Source organism: Sturnira hondurensis, unplaced genomic scaffold, assembly GCF_014824575.4.
Source record: "Sturnira hondurensis isolate 20B ecotype Veracruz unplaced genomic scaffold, ASM1482457v3 Scaffold0007406, whole genome shotgun sequence".
Lineage (NCBI taxonomy): Eukaryota > Metazoa > Chordata > Mammalia > Chiroptera > Phyllostomidae > Sturnira > Sturnira hondurensis.
Genome location: NW_028080037.1, coordinates 17,561,803 through 17,585,763, shown reverse-complemented (window position 1 = coordinate 17,585,763; position 23,961 = coordinate 17,561,803). Strand labels below are relative to the sequence as shown.

At 42.3% G+C, this 23,961-nt stretch overlaps 1 protein-coding gene across 1 annotated transcript in view; it reads right to left on the bottom strand.

The window, feature by feature from the left end:
* Positions 1-21,176, bottom strand: part of SFI1 (SFI1 centrin binding protein) — a 68,094-nt gene extending 46,918 nt beyond the window's left edge. The window contains 3 exon segments of the mRNA XM_037052566.1: positions 6,467-6,492; positions 6,494-6,592; positions 21,030-21,176. Of these exon segments, the coding sequence (XP_036908461.1) occupies positions 6,467-6,492; positions 6,494-6,565 (98 nt within the window). The 5' untranslated portion in view covers positions 6,566-6,592; positions 21,030-21,176.
* Between the last annotated feature and the right edge of the window lie 2,785 nt (positions 21,177-23,961).

Genomic DNA, 23,961 nt, shown 5'->3' with positions numbered 1-23,961 from the left:
TAGTCAGCATGACGTGTCTCCTGATACTGATGCCCTAAGAAAAACAAAATCGCTCTGATACTCCTGCCAACAATGCACAACCTGAGTTTTATCATGAAGAACCACTGAACAGACCCAAACTGAGAAATACTCATAAAAGGTTAAGTGTTCTGAACTCTTAAAAACTGCTTAGGTCACTCATGTAAGATAGGACTGAAAAAGATTTCCAAATTAAAGGAGACTAAAAAAAAAAATACAACATGTGATCCTGGACCAGAAAGGATAGGAATAAAAGAGAAAGGTTTTCTTATATTTTGTTATTTTCTTTTGTTATAACATTTTTGAGGTAAAAGCTGGCCTCAACTTACTCTCGAATGGTAGCGGTAAAACACAGACATAAATCTACAGGCACATCAATACAGACACAGTTGATTCTCATTTTTGCAGTAATTCTGTTCTATAAAGTCAAATAAACACTGAATTAGTGAATGTATTGAACCAGTGTTCGTAGAGGAAATACACGGTTAGGTTCCCACGAGCCTTCAAAACCATCTTCATCGATCAGTCAGTACATACCGTGTTTTATGTGTACCTCTGTTTAAAGACACCTTCTTTTAATACACACAGTGATTCATTAACATTGAACTCCTGGCCATCAGCACTATAACGCATCCTGATCAAAGCTTGTCTAACACACCGATTTCTCCATAAGATACACCACGGCCTTCTTGTGCTTAGGAACGCTAGACAGTACTTCAGCGCTGTGCTTGGGCACCTCTTTAAACAGAGGGACCATCAAAGAGAAGCACAAGACTGTGAAAGCATGGCCTTACACAGGATGAAAAAAAAAGGGCACTTGTTTTACAAAAGCTGAATCAAGAAGACAGAGCACTGCCTTGCTGGACCTCACCTGGGAACATGTATGGAGTGACTAAAATGTTTTGTCCCTCTGTGCATGCCCGCAGATGACATGAAAATGCCAAGAAAGAGACAGAGACAGACAAACGTGGTAAAATGTTAATAACAGGAGAATCTGTAAGAAGAAATGTTTATAGTTCTTTGTCCGATGCTTTTAACACTTCATTACAATTGAAATTATTTCAAAATAAAAGGTTAACAAAAAAATTAAAATAAATAATTCATCCCACTCACTTTAAAATAAAAAGAGGCCCCCAAAGGCTAAAAGCCCATGAAGGTAGACTGTCACACTGGCGGCAGGTGTGCTGAGACAGCCCCCCTTCGAAGCCCCGCTGCCTAATCACACAGGTAGTCGCACTCAGCAGACTGGGGAGCCCAAGCCAAAAGCCACCCCTGTCCCCACTTCCCTCTCCTTTTGTCAGCCTCTCTGGGCTCCTCCTCAACAACTAGCAATTCAAGCAACAAATGAACTATTTACAGATCTGGAAGTTTAAAGACAATGAAGACATCAACATTGGTGTAAGTCAGGTAGCCCCAGAAAGCTAAATCATTCTAACAAAATGAACACCTAAAGGAAGAGATTAGAAACTGAAATTATACATCTCTTTACCTGTGTGTCTATTTCCCTTAACCTATAAGTAAGCCTCATGATGACAGGGACCATTTTTATTTGATAATACATACTCGGTCCCTAACATACTGCCAGGGACATGGTAGGTCCTCACAAGGCATTTGTTAAATTACACCAGGGAGGAAGAGTAGAAGAACGGAAAGGTTGAAAGAAATATGAAATGGTTCAAACAGGCACTTTAAAAACACCAATACCAATAAGCCAAAAATTATGAAAAGGGGAGGAGCCTGGTTTAATTAAAAATATAGTAATTGTATCCCTGTGTGTTACTATGTTTTCAACAGGAAGGGTGTGATAAGCCAAGAGGTACAAATAAAAGTGAGGAGAAAGACAGAACTTGAAAATGTTCATGGAAAAGCGCCTAGGGGAAGCCATGCCCGACCAGTTCGTTTAACAATGAACTTTGCAGATGTGTCCTGTAGCGTGTTTATCCACTCAGTATTAAGAACCTACAACAAAGGCAGGCCTACGGCTACAAAGACAAATATGTATTCAATGCTAACATGTCGCACAATGAGCAAACAAGATGTGGATAGCTTACAGCAAGTGCAGGAAGGACAAAACACATGACCGCTGTCTACTCTCGCCTTCTTCCACAGAAAAAATGTTCGGTTGGGCACATGGCTGCCCAGAATAAAGACTAAATTTCTCAGGCTTCCCTGCTACTAACTTCTGAAATTAAGGTAGGATCATCAGGTGCCAGCTTCCAGTAATCTGTCTTAAAAGCCAGCAAATGCACACTTTTCTTCTTTCTCCACTGTGCTACCCAGAATGGCTGTGAACTTGGACTGTGAACTTGAACTTGGAATGTGGACCACATCCTAGATATGGGGAAGTGGAGAAGGGGAAGGTCCTGGGCCCATGAGGACCTTGTTGGACAGAGCAGTCACGATAGCTCTAGGCCGCTTACCCCCAGATTTCCTATTTGTGAAAGGGGAGTGACTTCTATCTTGTTTAGCATCTGCTGTTTTGGATTTTCTGAAGCTAATCCAAACTCACAGAGCAGGACTATCATTGCAAACAAAATATAAGGCATGGAGTGGCAAAAAGTGAGGCTGGGAAATGGGCTGTGGAGAAGCCCTTGAAGGAAAGCTAAGGAGCTTGGACTGGAGCCCAAAGGCAACAAGAGTGACTGGAAAGGGACTCTAAGTGACTCCTAAGTAGAAAAAGGGTCATAGTCATTTTTGCATTTTGATATGTCACTCTAGCAGTCATGGAGACGAAGCATCAACTAAGTTCCCAAACATTGATTTCAAAATCCCTAAGAACTCTTCTGAATGTAATATGGTTTCCTGTATCGAGTGCCTTCCTGGGAGAGAGGTGGCATACATTGCTGGTTTCCCTGGCAATTATAATTCTCAATATAAACTAAAAGACTGGCACTTTATCCATTGGAATGATTCAAAGTAACTGCCATTCTAGTTTGTCCATCAGTTTGATACACACAAGTCCCTCTCCAAAAGACTCAGGGGCCACACACAACACTGAGGGTCTGGGTGAATGGAAACTGTTGTAGTCTGGCAGGAATTTCTGGCCTGGCTTTTACCAGAGTCAGAATTACAAGCCTTAAAACTGGTTAAAGGTAATTCCTGACCAGTAATATACCAAGGAGACTGACAAAGGGAAGTGTAAATCATTTCTGGAAGAAGCCATCTTCATCATAAGCCTAAAGACATTCCTATACATAATTTCTCTTATTTTTTATTTAATAGAGAAAGGGGAGGAGAAGGAGACAGGGAGAGCAACATCGATGTGCCAGAGAGTCATCGATTGGTTGCCCCTCGCATGCCCCCAACCAGGCACCTGACCCACACCCAGGCCTGTGCCCTGACCCTTCAACGTGCAGGACAATGAGCCACACCTAACCCTAACCCACTGAGCCACACCGGGCAGGGCTCTACACATAATTTTTATTACACCACGTCCAGCACATGAAGAAGCTAGATCCCATGGTGAAGAAAATGGAAACAACAGACCCACAAAGGCTTCAGATGTTAAAGAGATACATATACACTCACTCACACCTTTTACTCATTTAATGTAAGTTTACTGAACACCTTAATGCAGGCTGAAAGTAGCCACGATCAAAAGCAGGGGAGAGATACAACAACCAGCAGGCCTCGATGTTGTAACTTCTAACCTCAGGATAATCATCCTCATTCCTCCTCAAAATTGAAAATTTTTTAATCTTTTAACTGAAAAGTTTATTAGTGACCAGAAAATGTGCACAAGTTAAAACACAAACACTTCATGTGATTTAGTTACAGTATTTTATGGAAAAAAAAATCTGCCCTGGTTGGTATGGCCCAGTGGACTGAGCGTGGGCCTGCAAACCAAAGGTTCACCAGTTTGATTCCCAGTCAGGGCACATGCCTGGGTTGTGGGCCAGGTCCCCAGTGTGGAGTGAGCAAGAGGCAATCACACATGGATGTTTCTCTCCCTACCTTCCCCTCTCTCTCTAAAAATAAATAAATAAAATCTTGAAAAGAAAAGAAAAGAAAGAGAAACGTGCTCTAGGCCTGGGCTGGGCTTACATTTTCAATTTTAACTTACAGAGAGCCCTGGCTGGTATAGCTCAGTGGATTGAGCGCGGGCCTGTGAACCAAAGGATCGTGGTTCCATTCCTGGTCAGGACACATGCCTGGGCTGCAGGCCAGTTCCCAGAGAGGGACATATGAGAGGCAACCATACATTAATGTTTCTCTCCCTCTCTCCTTCCCTTCCCCTCTAAAGATAAATGAATAAAATCTTCAAAAAAAAAAAAAAACGTATACAACGAGCTGGGGGGCAAGTAAAAAAATATAAATAAATAAACTTACAAAGGGCATTAGGGTATACGCAATAACTCTTAGTTCTTTTCTTTAATTGTGGTAAGTTCAAGAAGTCTAAAACAAAAAAGCAGGTATGAATTATAATAACAAATACATATTTGGAAAAAGGCCACATAAGCCTGGGTGGTGCATTTATTTGGTCATTTCATTGTTTGGCCTTCAGAAATAAAGTTTTTGTAAATATTTTCTATCATGCATTCGTTCACATGTATTATCTATGTTCTAGTATTAAACTGATGCCCACAAGTTTGGCATAAGGGGAAGTACTGACATGGACTCTGGAGTAAGGACGGTATTTCACAAGATGAAGCAACCAGGCCCAAAATGAAAAAGCTAGAAGTCTGCATTTTAAAACTCAGCTCACATCTCCAGATAAAACTGATTTAAAACTCCTGTCCAGAGATTTTCATAGTCACTTCCATTGCATCCATATGACTTTCAGTGTCTACAAGAGCTGAAGCCCCTTATTTCCAGTCAACATACTTCAGACTTTTTGCTTGTTAAATTTTTTTTAAGATTTTACTTATTTATTTTCAGAGACAGAGAAAGAGAGCAAGAAAGCAGGAGAGAAACATCGATGTGTGAGAGAAATATCAATTGGTGGCCTCTTGCACACCCCCAGCTAGGGACCTGGCCCACAACCCAGGCATGTGCCCTGACTGGGAATCAAACCAGTGGCCCTTTGGTTCACAGGCCGGTGCTGTATCAAGACAAAACATAAAAACAAGTTTTCTCTACAAAGCATTTTTAGCATAATAAATACATGTGTTTTCTCAGAGTGTAGGTATCTACCCTTCTAGTGATTATCTTCATAAAAGAGTCTCATTGACTCAGGAATTCTCAGTGTCACAGTGCTCAAGGCTTGAGTAAAATGTTTTCTCCTAATGCAGTTGGCTTGAATGTCTTCTTCCAGAGCCAGAAGGGCTGCCCCTCTACAGAGCTTTGATCTCTGCTCCCAGCTCCCAAATGTGTGTCCACTTGGAGAATGAGTTCATCCAGATCAATGTCCTGACTGACTGGCATGGAGAGAAACTGCTGGTTGAACAGTTCCCTCCTTGTTGCTGCATCTGGTAAAGGCACATCGACAATTCCATCAGTTCTTCCAGGCCGCATCACAACACTGGGCAGTTAGTAGCTGCCAAAACTGTCACATCCTTTAACTGTCCAATGCCATCCGTTTCCATTAGGAGCTAAGCCAAAACAAGGTCAGACCTATGTACTCCCAGAATCTGAAGAACTGCCCCTTCAGACTGCTCAGGCATCCAGTTCATCAAAGAAAATAATGGGAGGAGCCAGCACTCTGGCTTTTCTGAAGGTCTCTCCAACCGCTCTTTCAGATTCACCAGCATATGTATTCGTGAATGCAGGTTCCTTTATGGCTAAGAAATTCATTCCAACCTCATTGGCCAAAGCCTTTGCACTCAGTGTTTTAGAGTATCCGGGTGGCCCATACCGAAGAATTCCTTCAGGTGGCTGAATACCCATTCAAGTGAGACTTGGAGGTTTCAAGGGCCATTTCATAACCTGTTTCAATTTTGATCTGCCATTTTTCCTCCTGTGTCTAACCAGGATGCAACTGGGACAGCAACTGTTGCAGTTGCAACCTCCCTCATGGCACTAGTCATTCACGCCCTGCAAGAACTCACTCAGAGCAATCTTCCCCAACCCAGGCACCTTGCTGCCATGGAGGTTTGCCTGTTCCTTCAGGACTCTCTGCAAAGCACAGAAACCTGCCACACTGCGGCACTTCCCTGAGTACCGTGGGCTCTAAGAGAAGAAGGTCCAGTCTGTCTTATTCACTGTGGTAGCCCCAGCACCCAGTGCAAGGTCTGGCTCAATAAATGAACCAAAATCAAAACATTAATGATAGCTATTTCCACACATGTAAAACAGTTTTTGACTGTAACATAAGTTATGAAGTGATCTTTGGATGAGAAATGCAAAATCAACAACAAAAATTCCTTACTCAAACTTCATACCTCACCATTCATAATTTAGGAAAAAAACTTTTTTTCTAATATTTACTATTTTCACCCACAAAATATTTACAGGCTTTTATATGAGCCACAAGTTCAGGTGGCTTTTTTTGTAAAATCCCATCACTCACCTGGAGTCAACCTTCCTCTCCATTCTCACGCTTAATCTCTTTTTGATGGAAATTCAACCAGTGGCTTAATATGCACTTCTTATTGAGCAGATTCTTCATGAATCAATTTTTTATCTTCTCTCCTAACTATAAGAAAAAAAGGAATAAGGGTAAATTATCTGAAGCCTCTTAGGAGTCACATTTCTAACAGCTATATGCCAGCTCCTACTCTCCTATCCTTCCTTTTTTAAAAAAAATATATTTTATTGATTATGCTATTACAGTTGTCATGATTCTTCCCTCTTTTCCCCCCCAGGGGGGAAAAGGACCCCCACCTAGGACCCCCCCACACACTCCCTCAGGCAATCCCCACACCATTGTTCATGTCCAGGGGTCATGTGTATAAGTTCTTTGGCTACTCCATTTCCTATCCTGTACTTTACGTCCCCATGGCTATTCTGTAACTACCTATTTGTATTTCTTAATCCCCTCACCTCTTTACTCATGCCCTCCCATCTGGCAACCAACAAAATGCTCTCTGTGTCCATGATTCTGTCTCTGTTCTTATTTCCTTTGGTTCTTAGACTCAGTTGTTGACAGGTAATGTATTTATTGTCATTTTATTGTTCACAGTTCTGATCTTTTTATTAAATTTGTCTCTTTAACATTTCATATAATAATGGTTTGGTGATGATGAATTTTAGTGTTTCCTTTTCTGGGAAGATTATCTGTCCTTCAGTTCTAAGTATCTTTGATGGTTAGAGCAATCTTGTCTGTAGGTCCCTGCTTTTCATGACTTTTAATATTTCTTGCCAATCCCTTCTAGCCTGCAAAGATTCTTTTGAGAAATCAGCTCACAGTCTTATGGAAATTCCCCAGTAGGTAGCTAACTGTTTTTCTCTTGCTGCTTTTAAGAGTCTCTATCTTTAATCTTTGGCATTTTAATTATGGTGTGTCTTGGTGTGGATATCTTCGCATCCACTTTGTTTGGGACTCTCTGTGCTTCCTGGACTTGCATGTCTTTTTCCTTCACCAAATTAGGGAAGTTTTCTTTATTTTTTCAGATAGATTTCCAATTTCTTACCCTTTCTATTCTTCTGGCACCCTTATGATGCAAATGATGGAATGCTTGAAGTTGTCTCAGAGATTGCTTACATTATCCTTGTTTTTTTTTATCCTTTTTTCTTCTTGTTCTGATGGGTTGTTTTTCCTCCCTTATGTTCCAAATTATTGATTTGATTCCCAGCCTCAAATCAAATCTATTTGAGGAAGATTTGTTGTTTCCCTATGCCACCACCTTGACCAGAAGTCTGTGCCCATCTTTGTTAAAGATACATAATCTTTATTATTTTCTCAATTGCCATTTAGTCCCCTTACACCCCTCCTCCCAGCAATCACTACCCTATTGTCCATATCCATGTGTCCTCTTTCTGGTTTGCTCAATCCCTCCACCCCCTAAGCTCCCTCACTGCAGCAAGCTGCCATCTGTTCTCCATTCATGAGTCTGTGCCTTTCCTTCTTAATTCAACACTAAATGCACATGCAAGGTCCCTGATTTGAAATAGTTTTAACTGCCTTTTTTAAAGGTTACTTTCTAAGAAAAGAAACTAGGAGAGTGGGCCACACTCAAAAAGTTATGATTGGGAGCCCTGGCTGGCATAGCTCAGTGGATTGAGTGTGGGCCTGCAAACCAGATGATCGCGGTTCGATTCCCAGTCAGGGCACATGCCTGTGTTGCAGGCCAGTTCCCGGCAGGGGCCAGTTCCCAGTAGAGGATGCAGGAGAAGCAACCATACATTGATGTTTCTCTTCCTCTCTCCTTCCCTTTCCCTCTAAAGATAAATAAATAAAATCTTTCTAAAAAAATTTCATTACCTGGCTGGTGTAGCGCAGTGGATTGAGTGTGGGCCTGCGAACCAGAGGATCGCGGTTCGATTCCCAGTCAGGGCACATGCCTGGGTTGCAGGCCAATTCCCGGCAGTGGACACACGATACATTGTGTGTCCTCGGCAGAGGCAACCATACATTGATATTTCTCTCCCTCTTTCCTTCCCTTCCCCTCTAAAGATAAATAAATAAAATATTTAAAAATAAATAAATAAATAAATTTTCATTAAAACAAAAGGAACACCAGTAGAGACCAAAATTTCTTTTTATCCCCCAAGATTAAATTGGTTGTCAATGTCACCTATAAGAATCTTTGGGCAGTTTCTGAACAGCAGTGGAATACTGTGCACGGTTTTCACTTTCATTTGGCGATAATTTCTACCAATAATATTATGAAGAAAATAAATAACATGTGAAAGGAATAGCAATGTTGTGGGTTGAATTCTGTCCCCACAAAAGATATGCTGAAGTCCTAACCTATAGTGCCTATAAATGTGACCTTATTTGGAAACAGAGTCTTTTGCAGAAGTAATTAAGAGGTAAGTTGAGATGAGGTCATACTGAATAGGATGGGCAGTTAATCCAATATGACTGTCATCTTTATAAAAAGAAAAGAGACACAGGGACAGATACACACAGAAAGGAGAATGGCAGGTGAAGACAGACACACAGCAAGAATCGCATGTGGTGATGAAAGAACAGACTGGAGTGCTGTGTCTGCAAGCCGGGGAACACCAGGGACTGCTGGCAACACCAGAAGCTCAGAGAAAGGCGTGAACAGAACCTCCACCAGAACCTTCAGAAAGAGGATGGTATTGTTGACATCTTGATTTCAGACTTCTAGCCTCCAGCGCTACATAAATTTCTGTTGTTTGAAGACATCTGGTATTTTGTTACCACAGCCTTTGGAAAGGCACAAGTAGTAAGACAAAGGAGTAAGATTCAAGTAAATGGTGAACGAAAGCTAACAGAGTATATGTGTCCCACCTTGAGTAACTGTCATGCATTCATTCTACTGTAAAAGAAAGAAATCATCCTTTAAAATCAAGGTCACTGGACTTCCGCCAAGATGGAGGCACAGGTGGAAACACTGTGCCTTCTCCCACAACCAAGTTTGGATACAACAAAAGTTTTGGAGAACTAAGACACACCCAGAGACCAGAAAACCGAATTATATGGAAGTCCAACAGCTACGAACCATTCAACAGGGACTCAACAGGGACGGTAAGAGAGGCAGAGCCAGCAGCGGAGCAGGGTCGGGAAGGACAGACCTAGGAGCACAGGCAGCCCGGACCTAGTCGGGGTGCAGGGCAGACTGATCAAGGTCGCACATTCACGCACAGTGAGACGGACCACGCAGGCCCCAAGGGGCAAACCCAGTGGTGGAGGGCTGACAGCGGTGGCACACTCGCGTGCAGTGGAGCGGGGCGCGTGGCCCTGGTGACGGTGGTGGCTGCGGTGCTGGTGGGGGTCGCGGAGGCGGGCGCTGGAGGGAAGCCATTGTCCCTCTTTGACCCCACCCCCACATACAACGTCACAACCCAGCGACTGAGTTGCCTGCTCTGGTGAAAACCTAGGGCTCCGTTCCTGCTACTTAACAGGCATGAACAGCCCAAAAGATGGCGCAAGAACTCAAAGTCCCAGAGCCAATAACTCTAAGCGACCAACAGATTGCCAGGCTCTCAGAAGCTCAATTTAAAACACTATTTATCAGGATCCTCACAGAATTGGTAGAGTACAGTCACAAATTAGAGGAACATATGAAGGCTAAACTAATTGAAATGAAGGGAGATGTCCAGGAAACCAATAGCAATGGAAAGGAACCTGGGACTCAAATCAATGGAATCCTAGAAGCAGCAAGAGATAAGGGGACAGTCACCTACAAAGGAGTACCCATCAGACTGTCAGCTGTTTTCTCAAAAGAGACCTTACAGGCAAGAAGGGGCTGGAAAGAAGTATTCCAAGTCATGAAATCCAAAGACCTACAGCCAAGATTGCTTTATCCAGCAAAGCTTTCATTTAGAATGGAAGGACAGATAAAGTGCTTCTCAGATAAGGTCAAGTTCAAGGAGTTCATCATCACCAAGCCCTTATTATATGAAATGCTAAAGGGACTTATATAAGAAAGAGATGATGAAAAATATCAACAGTGAAAGGACAGCAAACACACAGTTATTAACAACCACACCTAAAACAAAAGCAAACCAAGAGGACAGCTAGATCAGGAGTGGAACCATAGAAATGAAGAACACATGGAGGGTTAGAAACAGGGGGTTGGGAGGAGGAGAAGGGGGGAGAAGGCACAGAAAATAGCATAGACGGTAGGTAGAAAATAGATAGGGGGGAGGGCGAGAATAGTGGGGGAAATATAGAATCTAAAGAACTTGAGACACGTGGTTATAAACTAAGGGGAGAAATGGTGGGGGAGGGAGTGTGTGGGTGGAGGGGAATGAAGGGGGGAATAGAACAACTGTAATGGTATAATCAATAAACTATATTTTTTAAAAAATAAATAAAAAAAATAAAATCAAGGTCACTAATGACAATCAGACGAAGAATTAACCAGAAAAGCGTGTATCCCCATACAAAATCAATAGTTCTCACTGATAGCAAATCTAGGTCCTAGTCTTTTTGATATCACACTCCAACTGATGAAGGTCATCATTAGTGACTATTTCTGTAAATAAATGGAAGAATGATTAAAATAGGTATTTGGGGCAAAAAATACTGCCATAATAAATGGGTCATTGCCTTGGGCTATATCTTGTTATGATTCTATGGAATGTTATCTGTGGTCAAGACTCCCTTTTGTTACACACTCTGTACCAACATTTTAACTATTTGTATTGTAATACCTGCCTCCCTGACTCGAGTATAAATTCCATCAAAACAGAAGCCAAATCCTTCTCACCACTGTATCTCCAGCATCTAAAACAATGTCCGGAACTTGACAGGTGAGATATATAAACACTGGAAAAATGAGGTCACCAGTTTGATCTCAGTAAAGATATGAGTATGAACTTACTTCTGAGTTGGAGTACACATTAATGATAATCAAATGTAAAAGACAGCCCCCCAAAACAAAGCTTATTAGGTGAGGATTTCCAGTTAAATGTATTGATTGCCCGCCTGAGATGACAGTAAAGAATAAAAAGGTATACAAGAGAAAGAAAAGATCATAGGAAATGAAAGATTTCCACAAACTTTTCCAACAAGAAAGTGTAAAAAGGAAAATTAACTGACCTAACAGATTTGAGGAAGTAAAAACTGACCGCATGGGATACCAAAGAGAAGCAGACCAACAGAATCCCAGAAGAGCAAAGAAGTAAGGGAAACAAGGAAAGGCTCCCAGAACCCAAGGCACAGGCCGCAAACGAGAAGACTGAATGGAAGTCTACATGGTGAGCATTTGGGACCCCTGATGTTCTCCTCAACCTGGCCAGGCAGGTATACGGCCGACCCCTCCACCGGCCCTATTCCAGAATTCTGGCAGCTGCGCTGGTACCTTCCAGTAGGAGACTGAAAGAGTGTCCCTCAGAAGAAGCTAAGAATTAATAGTCCTCCAGATTCTGACATCTGTGCCCCAGCTCTATCTAGCTATGAAAATGCAGTTTTGCCCTAGAGAAGCTCACAAACCTCTGTCTCCTGCTCAGGCACTGGGAGCTTCCAACTTCTCAGTTGCTAACACTTAATTATAAATGGACAGTCAACAATCATAAGACATTTGGAAACGACCTCCAACAAGAAGAAAAAGATCAAAATAAAAAAATCTGAGGAAGTGCTGCCTCTTGTGATGTATTCCTGGCAAAAACTTGAATTTAAACCTTATCAAACCTCATCTAGAACTAAGTACCAACTTATAAAAATAGAGGGGACAAATAAAATAACTTTGCAATCAGCAAAATCAATGACATAAGAAACTTTACAGGACAAACGACCCGGTTCCTTCAATAAATAAATTGCTAAAAAGGGGGGTGGAGAAGAAACTTACACAGCAAGAAACTTAAGATACATATTAACCAAATGTAGTGCATGGACTTTAATTTTGGGTCCTGATTTTAACAAATTAACTACAAATTCACTATCAAACAAAAAAACATGAAACAATCAGGGGAACGTAAACTTTAATTTTTTAACTTAATCTTTTAATAAATTATTTTAAAATTACCATTTTTTGGTGGTAGTGTGTTGGTTGTTCTTTTAAAAGGACACTTTGTGCCCTGGCTGGTGTGACTCAGTGGATTAAGTGCTGGCCTGTGAACCAAAGGGTCGCTAGTTCAACTCCCAGTCAGGGCATATGCCTGGGTTGTAGGCCTGGTCCCCAGTTGGGGGCATGAGAGAAATGGCTGATCATGTTTCTCTCCCTCTCTTTCTCCATCCCTTCCCCTCAGTCTAACAATAAATAAATATATTTTTAAAATGACACCTTAACTTTTGCAGAAAAATTTACAGATAAAATAGGGAAAATCTGAGCACAACATAATTAAGGAGACTGATAAGTTATATAATACATTAAATAAAACAGGAACTCATAATTCCAGGCTGATAATAGAGAAATAAACATAAAGACCAAAAAACTGAAGCCAGGCTCTTCCTTACACAGAATGCCCATGGAGAAATGTGGAGGAAGTTATAGACCTGGGAAACCCTACCTTGTAACCATCAAAGAGAACATTTTTTAAAGGACAGGGGCAAAAATGTTAGTAATGTGGATAAAGGTCTATCGGGGTTCCCTGTATCATTCTTGCAACTTTTCTATTAGTTTGAAATTATTTCCAAATACAAATTAAAGCAAAAGTGACCTGGTGGGAACAAAGTGAGCAGAGGTAAAGATGAAACAAGATAGTTCATAAATTGATGGGTTTTGGGTTTTCCAGAAAGAGAGATATGAAAGAGGAGGAAATTACCAAGCAAATAGGAAGAAAGTTTCTCAAAACCAAGAGGTCCTGCACCAAGACCAAATGTCATGGCTGATAAGTGTTTCCAACATGCAGGAAGAACGCATAAGATACCCCTTGAGAGGTTAGAGTAAAATTAGAAATTGTCGAAATTAAAAACACTTGTGCTTCAAAGACACTATCAAAAAGCAAAAAGACAACTCACTGAGTGGCAGAAAACATTTGCAAATATGCTAAGGGATCTATATCTAGATTAAATATATATATTTTTTTCTCATTAAACTTTGTTTTAATGAATCTCAAAATTCTATGACAGATTTTGGTCAAGTTGTTTCCATTAAAAAGTAATGATTTAAAAATTAATAACTTAAAAACTGCCACACACACAAATAAACCGAATGGTCTACAAAACATTCTCCTTTCTTTCTGAAGGTTTTATGATGCATTGTAATCATTAACCAGTCCTTTACTATTAAACTTAAGTGGCCAAACAGTTCTGAGACCGTTCTTCCACCACCGATTAAGACTGGGGTGGCAGCCAGCTGCCTTCTTGTCCACTGCTTTGAGGACACCAACAGCAACGGTCAGTCTCGTGTCACGAACAGCAAAGGGGCCCAGAGGAGGATGGTCAGAGCTCTCATCACACATGGACTAGCCAGGAACCATATCAACAATGGCAGCATCACCAGATTTCAAAAACTTTGGGCCATCTTCGAGCTTTTTCCCAGAGCGACAATCAATCTTCTCCTTTAGCTCAGCAAATCTGCATGCAATATGAGCCGTGTGACAATGCAGAACAGGTGCATGTCCAGCACTGATTGGGCCTGGATGGTTGAGAATAACCACCTGAGCTATGAAACCAGCAGCTTCCATCGGTGGGTCATTTTTGCTATCACCAGCCATACTGCCGCGATGAACAGCTTTGACAGACACATTCTTGACATTGAAGCCCACACTGTCCCCAGCAAGAGCTTCACTCAAAGCTTCATGGTGCATTTCAACAGACTTTACTTCAGTTGTAACTCTGACTGGAGCTAAGGTGACCACCATGCCACGTTTGAGAACACCAGTCTCCACTTGGCCCACAGGGACAGTACCAATGTCACCAAATTTTGTAGACATCCTGGAGAGGCAGATGCAGGGGCTTGTCAGTTGGATGAGTTGGTGGCAGGATGCAATCCAGAGCTTCAAAGCAGCGGGGTTCCACTGGCACTGCCATCTTTACGGGTGGGTTTCCATCCCCTGAACCAAGGCATGTTAGCATTTGGCTCCCGCATGTTGTCGCCATTCCAACCAGACATTGGCACAAGAACTCCTGTGTCAGTCAGGGCTGTAGCCAATTTTCTTAATGTAGGTGCTGACTTCGTTCTTTAATAATTTCCTCATATCTCTTTTGGCTGTAGGGCAGCTCAGCGGAATCCATTTTGTTAACACCAATAATCAGCTGTTTCACACCCAGTGTGTAAGCCAGAAGGGCATGCTCACGGGCCTGCCCATTCTTGGAGATACCTGCTTCAAACCCACCAACACCAGCAGCAACAATCAGGACAGCACAGTCAGCCTGACATGTCTCTGTAATCATGTCCGTGATAAAGTCTCTGTGTTCTGGGGCAACAATGACAGTCACATAATACTTGCTGGTTTCGAATTTCCACGGGGAGATATCAGTGGTGATACCACGCTCACGTTCAGCTTTCAGTTTATCCAAGACCTGGACATACTTGAAGGAGCCCTTCCCCACCTCAGCAGCCTCCTTCTCAAATTTTTCGATGGTTCTTTTGTCGATCCCACCACATTTGTAGATCAGATGGCCAGTAGTGGTGGACTTGCCGGGATCTACGTGTCCAATGACCCCAGTGTTGATGTGAGTCTTTTCCTTTCCCATTTTGGCTTTGATTTAGTAGTGGTGGTTTTCTCAACACCTGTACTCTTGCAGCAAACTCATTGCAAAAAGGCTAGATTATATTTTTTTAAATTCCTGCAACTCAATAATAAAAAGACGAATAACCCAATTTTTAAAATAAATGTAGGATGTGAATACACATTTCTCCAAATAAGATATATCAATACTGAATAAGCACATTACAAGATACTCAACACCACTGGCCATCAAGGAAATGCAAATCAAATCACAACGAGATGATACCATTAGGGTGGCTATAATAAAAAAAACAAAGATAATAACCAGTGTTGGCAAGGATATAAAGAAACTGAAACCCTCATACACTGCTGGTGGTAATGTAAAATGGTGCACTTTAAATAACAGTTGGGCAGTTCCTCAAAAAAAAAAAGTAGAATTACCATTTGATTCAGCAGTATTACTCCTCGGTATATTTCCAAGGGAATTGAAAACAAAAGTCTATAGCAGCATTACTTGTAATAGTCAAAAAGTGAAACCCCAAATGTCTACCAACCCACAGACAGTGAAACAAAATATGGTATATCCATGCAATGAAACATTCAGCCATTAAAAAAAATGCAGTACTGTGTTGAAGGACAAATACCATATGATCTCACCTTTAACAGGAAGCTAAACAACAAAACAAACAAGCAAGCAAAATATAACCAAAGACACTGAAACAGAGAACAGGCTGACAGTGACCAGAGGGGAGAGGGGAGGGAATTTCAGGGGAAATAAGGGAGGGATTTAGAGGAACATATATAAAGGATACATGGACAACAACTGAGAAGGGTGGAAATGGGAGGGAGCGGGGTAGCACGGGGGTGGGATGGGATGGGAGTAATAGACAGAAAACCGTACTTGAAAAATAATTAAATAAAAAAATTGGAAAAAAGAAAATAAACTTATTTCAATTTTGTGTTAATAAAAAAAAAAAGCAGTACTTTATAGGACAAAAGCCACTTTTTCAGGCTCTCTTTCCCAGGGCCAGCTGGACCCAGTAAAAAGTGGCTGACCCTAATTGTTTCATGAGCCTTTATGCCCAGGACTAGAAAATTACTGGAAACGTCCTGAGAGGCAGAGGCTCCAGGAACTTACAAAACAGGACACACCAGACCACAGTGACCTGACGGGCAACCCAACTGAAACATCGAGCTTTACAACCCGCCCCATTACCCAGTGAAAGCCCCAAAGCCCTAATCTCTCTGGGCTGGCGCACATCTCCGCACCTAGCCCTTTCCCTCCCTTGGGAAAGTAAAAATAAAACCTTTACTCTGCGCTTTCTTCTCTTTGTGAATTCTTTCACATGCCGAATTACCAACAACCCGAACAGTATTGGTTATGGTTGATCCTTGAAAACATTATGCTAAGTGAAAGAAGCCAATCACAAAGGACCACATAGTATATAATTCCATTTATATGAAATGTCCACAATAGGCGAATCTAGAGTCAGAAAGTAAACTGGTGATTGGCAAGAGCTGGAAGGAATGCAGGGAAATGGATAGTGACTACTAACAGGTGAGTGACATTAACATTCTTTTTTGGGTGACGAACATGTTCTAAAATTTTTTTATTTATCTTTAGAGGGGAAGAGAAGGAGAGAAATATCAATGTATGGTTGCCCCTCTTGCGTCCCATACTGGAAACTGGCCTGCAACCCAGGCATGTGCCATGACTGGGAATCGAACCGCAATCCTTTGGTTTGCAGGCCTGCGCTCATTCTACTGAGCTACACCAGCCAGGGCCTTTTTTTTTAAAATAAGACAATTATTGGCCAAGATGGAGGCATAGGTGGAAACACTGTGCCCCCTCTCACAACTAAATTTAAAGACAGCTAAGTTTGAGAAACAAAGACGCAGTCAAAACAGTGAAAACTGAACTGTACGGAAGTCCAACAACAACAATCCACTCAGCCAGACCAGTAAGAGGGGCGGAATCAGCTGAGGAGCAGGGTCGGGCTGGAAAGATCATTTGGTCCAACCGACCCAGGAGCGGAAGCAGAGGCAGTTGGTGGATCCCAGGTTGGTGGATGCCAGGCATGGCGACGGATGGACCCAATGAGGGCGCAGGGCAGCTGGCTGACTGCGGTCACACATTCGCACGCAGATAAACCAAGCAAAGGAGCGAACAGTGAGACAGACCCTGCAGGCTAGGGCCCCAGCGACGGGAACTGGAGCCTGAAAGCACCAACTGGACAGACTTTCTCGGGGTCGAGGGGCTGGAAGAGGCTCCCAGGCCCACAGAGAGTTCGTTGGAGAGACACACAGGGTCCTGGAGAGTACACGGGCCCACACATCCGGGAACCAGCACCAGAGGGGCCCAGTTGGCTTGTGGGAAGCTGCAGAGGGGACAGAAACCTGAGAGAGAGCCCTGCAGAGCAAAGCGCCATTTTTTCCCCTCTCTGACCCACCCCCACATACAGCATCACAACACAGGGACTGAGTTGCCCCACCCTGGTGAACACCTAAGGTTCCGCCCCTCAAACATAACAGGTGCCAACAAACCAAACATGACTCAAGAACAGCTCAAAGCCCCAGAGCCTATAATTCTAAGTGACCAAGAAATAGCCAGCCTTTCACATGCACATTTCAAAACACTGGTGATCAGGATGCTCACAGAATTGGTTGATTTTAGCCACAATTTAGAGGAACATATTGATTGAAATGAACTGATTGAAATGAAGGGAAATGCACAGGAGACCAATAGTGATGGAAAGGAAACTGGGACTCAAATCAATCGAGTGGATGAGAAGGAAGAAAGTTCATCATCACCAAGCCCTTATTATATGAAATGTTAAAGGGACTTATCTAAGAAAAAGAAGATAAAAAATATGAACCAAACAGAAAAGAAGAAACACGAATTCAAAAAAATGAGGAGAGGCTTAGGAACCTCCAGGATACCTTTAAATATTCCAACATCCGAATTATAGGGGTACCAGAAGGGGGAAAGAAACAGCCACAAGTGGAAAACTTATTTGAACAAATAATAGAGGAGAACTTCCCCAGTCTGGCAAAGGAAATACACTTCCAGGAAGTCCAGGAAGCTCAGAGTCCCAAAGAATTTGGACCCAAGAAGGAACACACCAAGGCACATCATCATTACATTAGCCAAGATGAAAATGAAGGAGAGAATCCTAGAAGCAGCAAGAGATAAGGGGACAGTCACCTACAAAGGAGTTCCCATTAGACTGTCAGTGGATTTCTCAAGAGACATTACAGTCAAGAAAGGCTGGAAAGAAGTATTCCAAGTCATGAAATCCAAAGACCTACATCCAAGACTGCTCTATCCTGCAAAGCTTTCATTTAGAATGGAAGGGCAGATAAAGTGGTTCTCAGATAAGGTCAAGTTCAAGGAGTTCATCATCACCAAGCCCTTATTATATGAAATGTTAAATGTACTTATCTAAGAAAAAGAAGATAAAAAATATGAACAGTGAAAGGACAGCAAACTCACAGTTATTAACAACCACACCTAAAACAAAAGCAAACTAAGAGGACAGCTAGATCAGAAGCAGAAACATAGAAATGGAGGTTAGCAACAGGGGAGTGGGAGGAGGAGAAGGGGGGAGAAGGCACAGAGAATGAGTAGCATAGACAGTAGGCAGAAAACAGACGGGGGGGAGGGCAAGATTATGGGAAATACAGAAACTAAAGAATTTGTGACATGTGGACATAAACTAAAGGGGGGAATGGTGGGGGAGGGGTGTGCAGGGTGGAGAGGAGTGAAGGGGGGAATGGGACAACTGTAATGGCATAATCAATAAAATATATATTTTTTGAAAGCAGCATAGTTATGCTTTACAAACACAAACATACTCTTTTTTCTGGTAAGATTTTTTTTTAAGATTTTATTTTTATTTATTTATCTTTAGAGGGGAAGGAATGAGGGAGAGAAACATCAGTGCATGGCTGCCTTTCGTGTGTCCCCTCCTGGGAGTTGGCCTGCAGGGAACTGGCCTGCAACCCAAGCATGAGCCCCGACCGGGAATCGAACAGCGATCCTCTGGTTCGCAGGCCTGTGCTCAATCCACTGAGCTACACCAGCCAGGGCAATAAAATATATTTTTTAAAAAATAAGACAATTATTAATTCTCAGAAAAAAGATGGTTTGTACAGGGGTTCCATACTTGGTTCAGCAGTGTTTACTCTATAATGTAAACACTATTAATTTAACAACAAATTACATAACCACATTGGTGAAATAAGGGAAGGAAAACAGTGATTCTCTATAATGAATAACAGCATTTAAGAAAGGGTGTCAAACTCATTTTTATTGGGGAGGTGGCACATCAGCCTCAGGTTGCCTTCAAAGGGCCAAATGTAATTTTAGGACTGTATAAATGTAACTACTCCTTAACATTTAAGGAGTATTTAGAATACTTAGAATACTTGGAATACTTAGAGCCCGGAGCTGCCACTGGGTAGAAAAAGGTGCCAGGTGGGATAAACAAGCTGGAGGGCCAGATTTGGTTCACCGGCCTTGTGTTTGCCACCTGTGACTTCATGTGTGAAATCAATATATCACAGGTGAAAGCAGAATCACCTATAAGGATATTTACCTTCAATTTATAAGTAACATCAGGAGAAACAGAAGAACAGAAACTCTAACAGGGGTGTGAAAGCTATTTTCTATAAAAAGCTTTTAATATTAGTGTTTTAAAACTATGCATGTTAACTTGAAAAATAAATGAAAAGTATCTTTAAAAAGTGTCTACAGTATTTTGCGGCTTCTAACAATGTCTGAGAAATGAATGGCCCTATAAAGGAGAAGCAGGGAAACAAACACAGTACCTAAATTTGTATCTTAAGCTCCACAATAAGTTTCAACTACTTCCAGAAAGCCTTCTCTGACACCTCCAAACCTCATACTTTTATGGCACTTAGGCAGAGTCCACGCAATCTAAAACGTAGAGATTACATTCAAAATAACATTTATAGGGGAGTGGGCGGGGTGGGAGCTCGAGAGCCCAGTCTCTCCCCCAAGCAGTCGCCCCAGCCCACGAGGAGGGCGTGGCGGCGAGGCCCGCTTAGCATCCACTCCACCCCGACTGCCTCCTGGCGCATCTGCCCAGGCCCGGCTCCTCATAGAGCCCAGACTCCCGATGTATTTAAAATAATAACAACATTTACGAACTGGGTACTCTGTGCCATATATAGGACTAAGCACTCTTCATTAATTACCTGCTTTTTAATACAACTACTCCAACAGGCTGGCCATTCTATTTTATAAATGAAGTGCTCAAGGTCACTAAGTGGTACAGCTGGGACTGGTATTCAGGTCCTTAACACAATTCGTTCAACAAATATTTACGGTATCTCTACACAGAAGTTAAGAAATCTGAATGGCCTCCCAGCAAATAAAACGAAGCACTAATCTCCCACACAGAAGGAAGCTTCATCTGAATGCTGTTTGCCCTGTTGGCCCCCTGGTACTCAGATGGGACCCCTAAAGTCTGTTTACACTAGCCCCTCGCCCAACTACGCAGCAGGCATACAGAAAACCCGAATCAGATCCGCGCACGTTAAAGAGCCGCGCATGGACACGGGCTCTTTACTGACACCCGCCTGTAGCGCACTACAGGCACGGAAGGCAGCGGTCAGGGGCCAGGGCGACAGATACTGAAGATAAGCCAACACTCTGCAAAACAACGTGAGCGCCGCCCTCGGCAAGGAGGACGGACTCCGGGAGCCGTTCTGCGCGCTATTTTCACTTCTCCTCCACTCCCCGCCCTGCCCCGGAGTAGGCAGTTTCCCCTGCATTTCTAGAGGAGGAAGGGGAGGCTGCTACAGTAGAGTAACCCAGCCCAGCTCAGCGGGGTAAGCATGCGCTGGCAGGTGGGCTCTTGGCCCAAGAGGCTGAGCTATTAGGAAGCTGGGGTCAGTCGGACCGGGCCTCATACCTTGGGAGGTCAAGCCCTTCAGAACTGCACCTCAGGGAAGTCTCAAGGGGAGCCGTCTGACGACCAGCCCCCTAAACTCGTGTGGCACTTGCAGGTTCCGCGCTTCCCGCGTCTCAGGTCACAGGCCTCGCGCCGGCCCCGCCCATGTCTCCGTGGCGACGCAGCGTACTAGAGACGCGGGGTTGGGGACCCAGGAGTTCGCGCAGCCTCAGTTCGGCAGATGACACGCCTCCCTCTAAGAGCTTGGGAGTGCCCTCAAGGGAAGTTAGCGCGGGGATAGGTGAATAAACGCTACCACTGGGTAGCCTGTGGAAGGTTCTCAACCTCCTAGAAAAAAGGCCTGCTGTCTTTTTTCTAAGCTCAGCTTCAAACGGCTGCCCTATTAAGAAGACTGGAAGCAGTTTCGGAGCGGATGATCAAGCTATGGGTAGCTTGGTTCTAGATTCCCAGGGAGTGCGGAGATTGTCCTTCTGGACTGGCGGTTGGGGACTTGTTCTGCAGACCCCTAATTAAAATTATTCCAAGCTGGTATCTTATAACCCCTTCCTCTAAAATTTAATTAACAAGCACTAGTTGTTAGTTAATAGTTGTTAAATTTTAAGTTTGGGGTCCATGCTGGTCTTTTTAATTTTTTCATTCATTTTCCTTGCTATTGGTTTATTTATTGTTATTATCTGAGAAAGGGGGAGAGGGAAAGAGAAACATCCATACACCAATCCACCCCCAACCTAGGCATGTGCCCTGACCAGCACTCAAACTGGGACCTTTCAGTTTGCAGGCCAGTTCTCAAACCACTGAGCAACACTAGCCAGGGCCCACAATGACCATCTTTTGAAAACAGGGATACGGTGGCATTTTTATATGCTTTTTCCCTGATTCGTAAAACATGGCTTGAAAGCACATGAGATATCTTGTGGACAGAGCAAAGGCTAGCATTATGCATTTAAATACTTTAAAGCATTTTATGTTACAAACATGAGGAAAAATAACTTGGGTATCTCAGGATTAGAATTATCGGGAAATTTGCACTTTTGCTCTATTTTCTACAAGTTGCTTTTTAAGTAGCTTAAAAAGTGTTTAAGTGTTTCCACCTCAGTGGGACAGAGGAGCCAGTCTTTTAGGGATGACTTGTATCTGAAGATATGCAGCCAAGCAATCTTAAAATAATTTAGTGAGTTTCAAAGTCCTAACTGACACTGTATTTACTTACAGTAAAATCAGTCTTGAGTACTTTATATAAATTATGACATATTCAAGGTAATAAATCAACAAGTATGCTTTCTAAATAACTTGCTGGTTCCTTCTTTCTATCATGTGAATTTACCATCAGCTTTGATTAGTTTAGGAAGGAATGAAAGGCATTTCCACTCGAGTTATAATGGAAACAGTCAGGTAAGATTAGAACACTATAGATTAATAGCTAGGGCAGCAACACTTACATGGTGTCAGATTCTATTTAAGTACTTTCCATATATAAAATCAAAGACCTAAGGAGCCAGAAGATTGAGGCTCTGCAAATATTTTGCTCCATGGTCTTCCAGAAGTCCCTTAGTAAATTTGTAATAGTCTTTAACCTGAGTACATAATGGCACAACTAAAAATTTATATTTTATTTTCTTGGAACTAGAAATTACCCTTGGAACAAGAAAAACTGAATAGGAAAAAACCCCATTATGTTGGTGCAGGACAGCTGAGGTTTAATCTCAGCTTTCTGAGGTGAGGCTGCTCTCAAATTTTAGGTTTTTAATATTTTCATTTGCTTCCCTACTGTTCTTAGAATGCTAATTTCCCCAACTAACTGTACCTTTGAGACCCCTTAGGCCAAAATTTGAACAATATGAAACAAAACCAAAATCTTACAAATATTTAGTGACTAGAATTAAATCATTTTTCTCTTACTCTCCCAAGTAATTTCCCACACTATTTGAAAATTCATTATTAGTTGCAAAAAGAAGCACTTAGGATTATAAATTATCGTTCCTGCCAAGGAGAATAACATTGAAAAGCTACAGTGAACCATTTGGAGAGTTAATGCCTCAGGAGTGTGAATACAGCTTCTTGAAGTATTTTTCCTTTGATCCAGTCTGTGGTTGCATGAGTGAGTTTGCCTTGTGAAAACATGAGATAAACCCTTAGATTTTGCATACTTTTCTGTGTGTATATAATTCTTCAATAAATACATTTAGTTTTATAAAATGCTGCAATGAAACAAGTATTCACAAGCATCTAGCTTTTGCATGGCACCAGTGAACGTAGTTTACAGATGCCCTCCTTTAGTAATTACCTTTATTTCTAGATAAAATTATTTTCTTTCACAAGGAAAAATTGAGACCAAGGTTCTGTAAGACTTTAAAGAAGAGCCTCGTGGCACTGGCTGGTGTAGCTCAGTGGATTGAGTGTGGGCCTGTGAACCACACGATCGCGGTTCGATTCCCAGTCAGGGCGTGTGCCTGGGTTGCAGGCCACTTCCCAGCACAGGACTCACGAGAGGCAACCGTACATTGATATATCTCTCCCTCCCTTCCCCTCTAAAAATAAATAAATAAAATCTTTAAAAAAAAAAAAGAAGAGCCTTGTGGAAGAGGATATCGTAAGTAGGACAGACCAGAGCACCTAGCAAATTTGCTCCAGGCCAGGCCAATATTATCATAATTGCCTTGAGTAAATTCCACATGTGGCTTGTCGTAATTTTAAAATATACTCACAAATTCTTTTGACACTCTCTGAGTCTCCTCTCCTAGAACGTGGGCCAGTCTTAGTGACTTCTACCTAAAGAACAGAATGTGGCACATGGCACAACAGACATTGGGTGATCTCGAGGCTAGGTTAGAAAAGAAAATTCAGTAACTGTCTCTTTTGTTCTCTGGATACTTGCCCTCAGAATCCAGCCACCATCTTATGAGAAAGCTCAGGCCATAGAGAGGCCATGTGT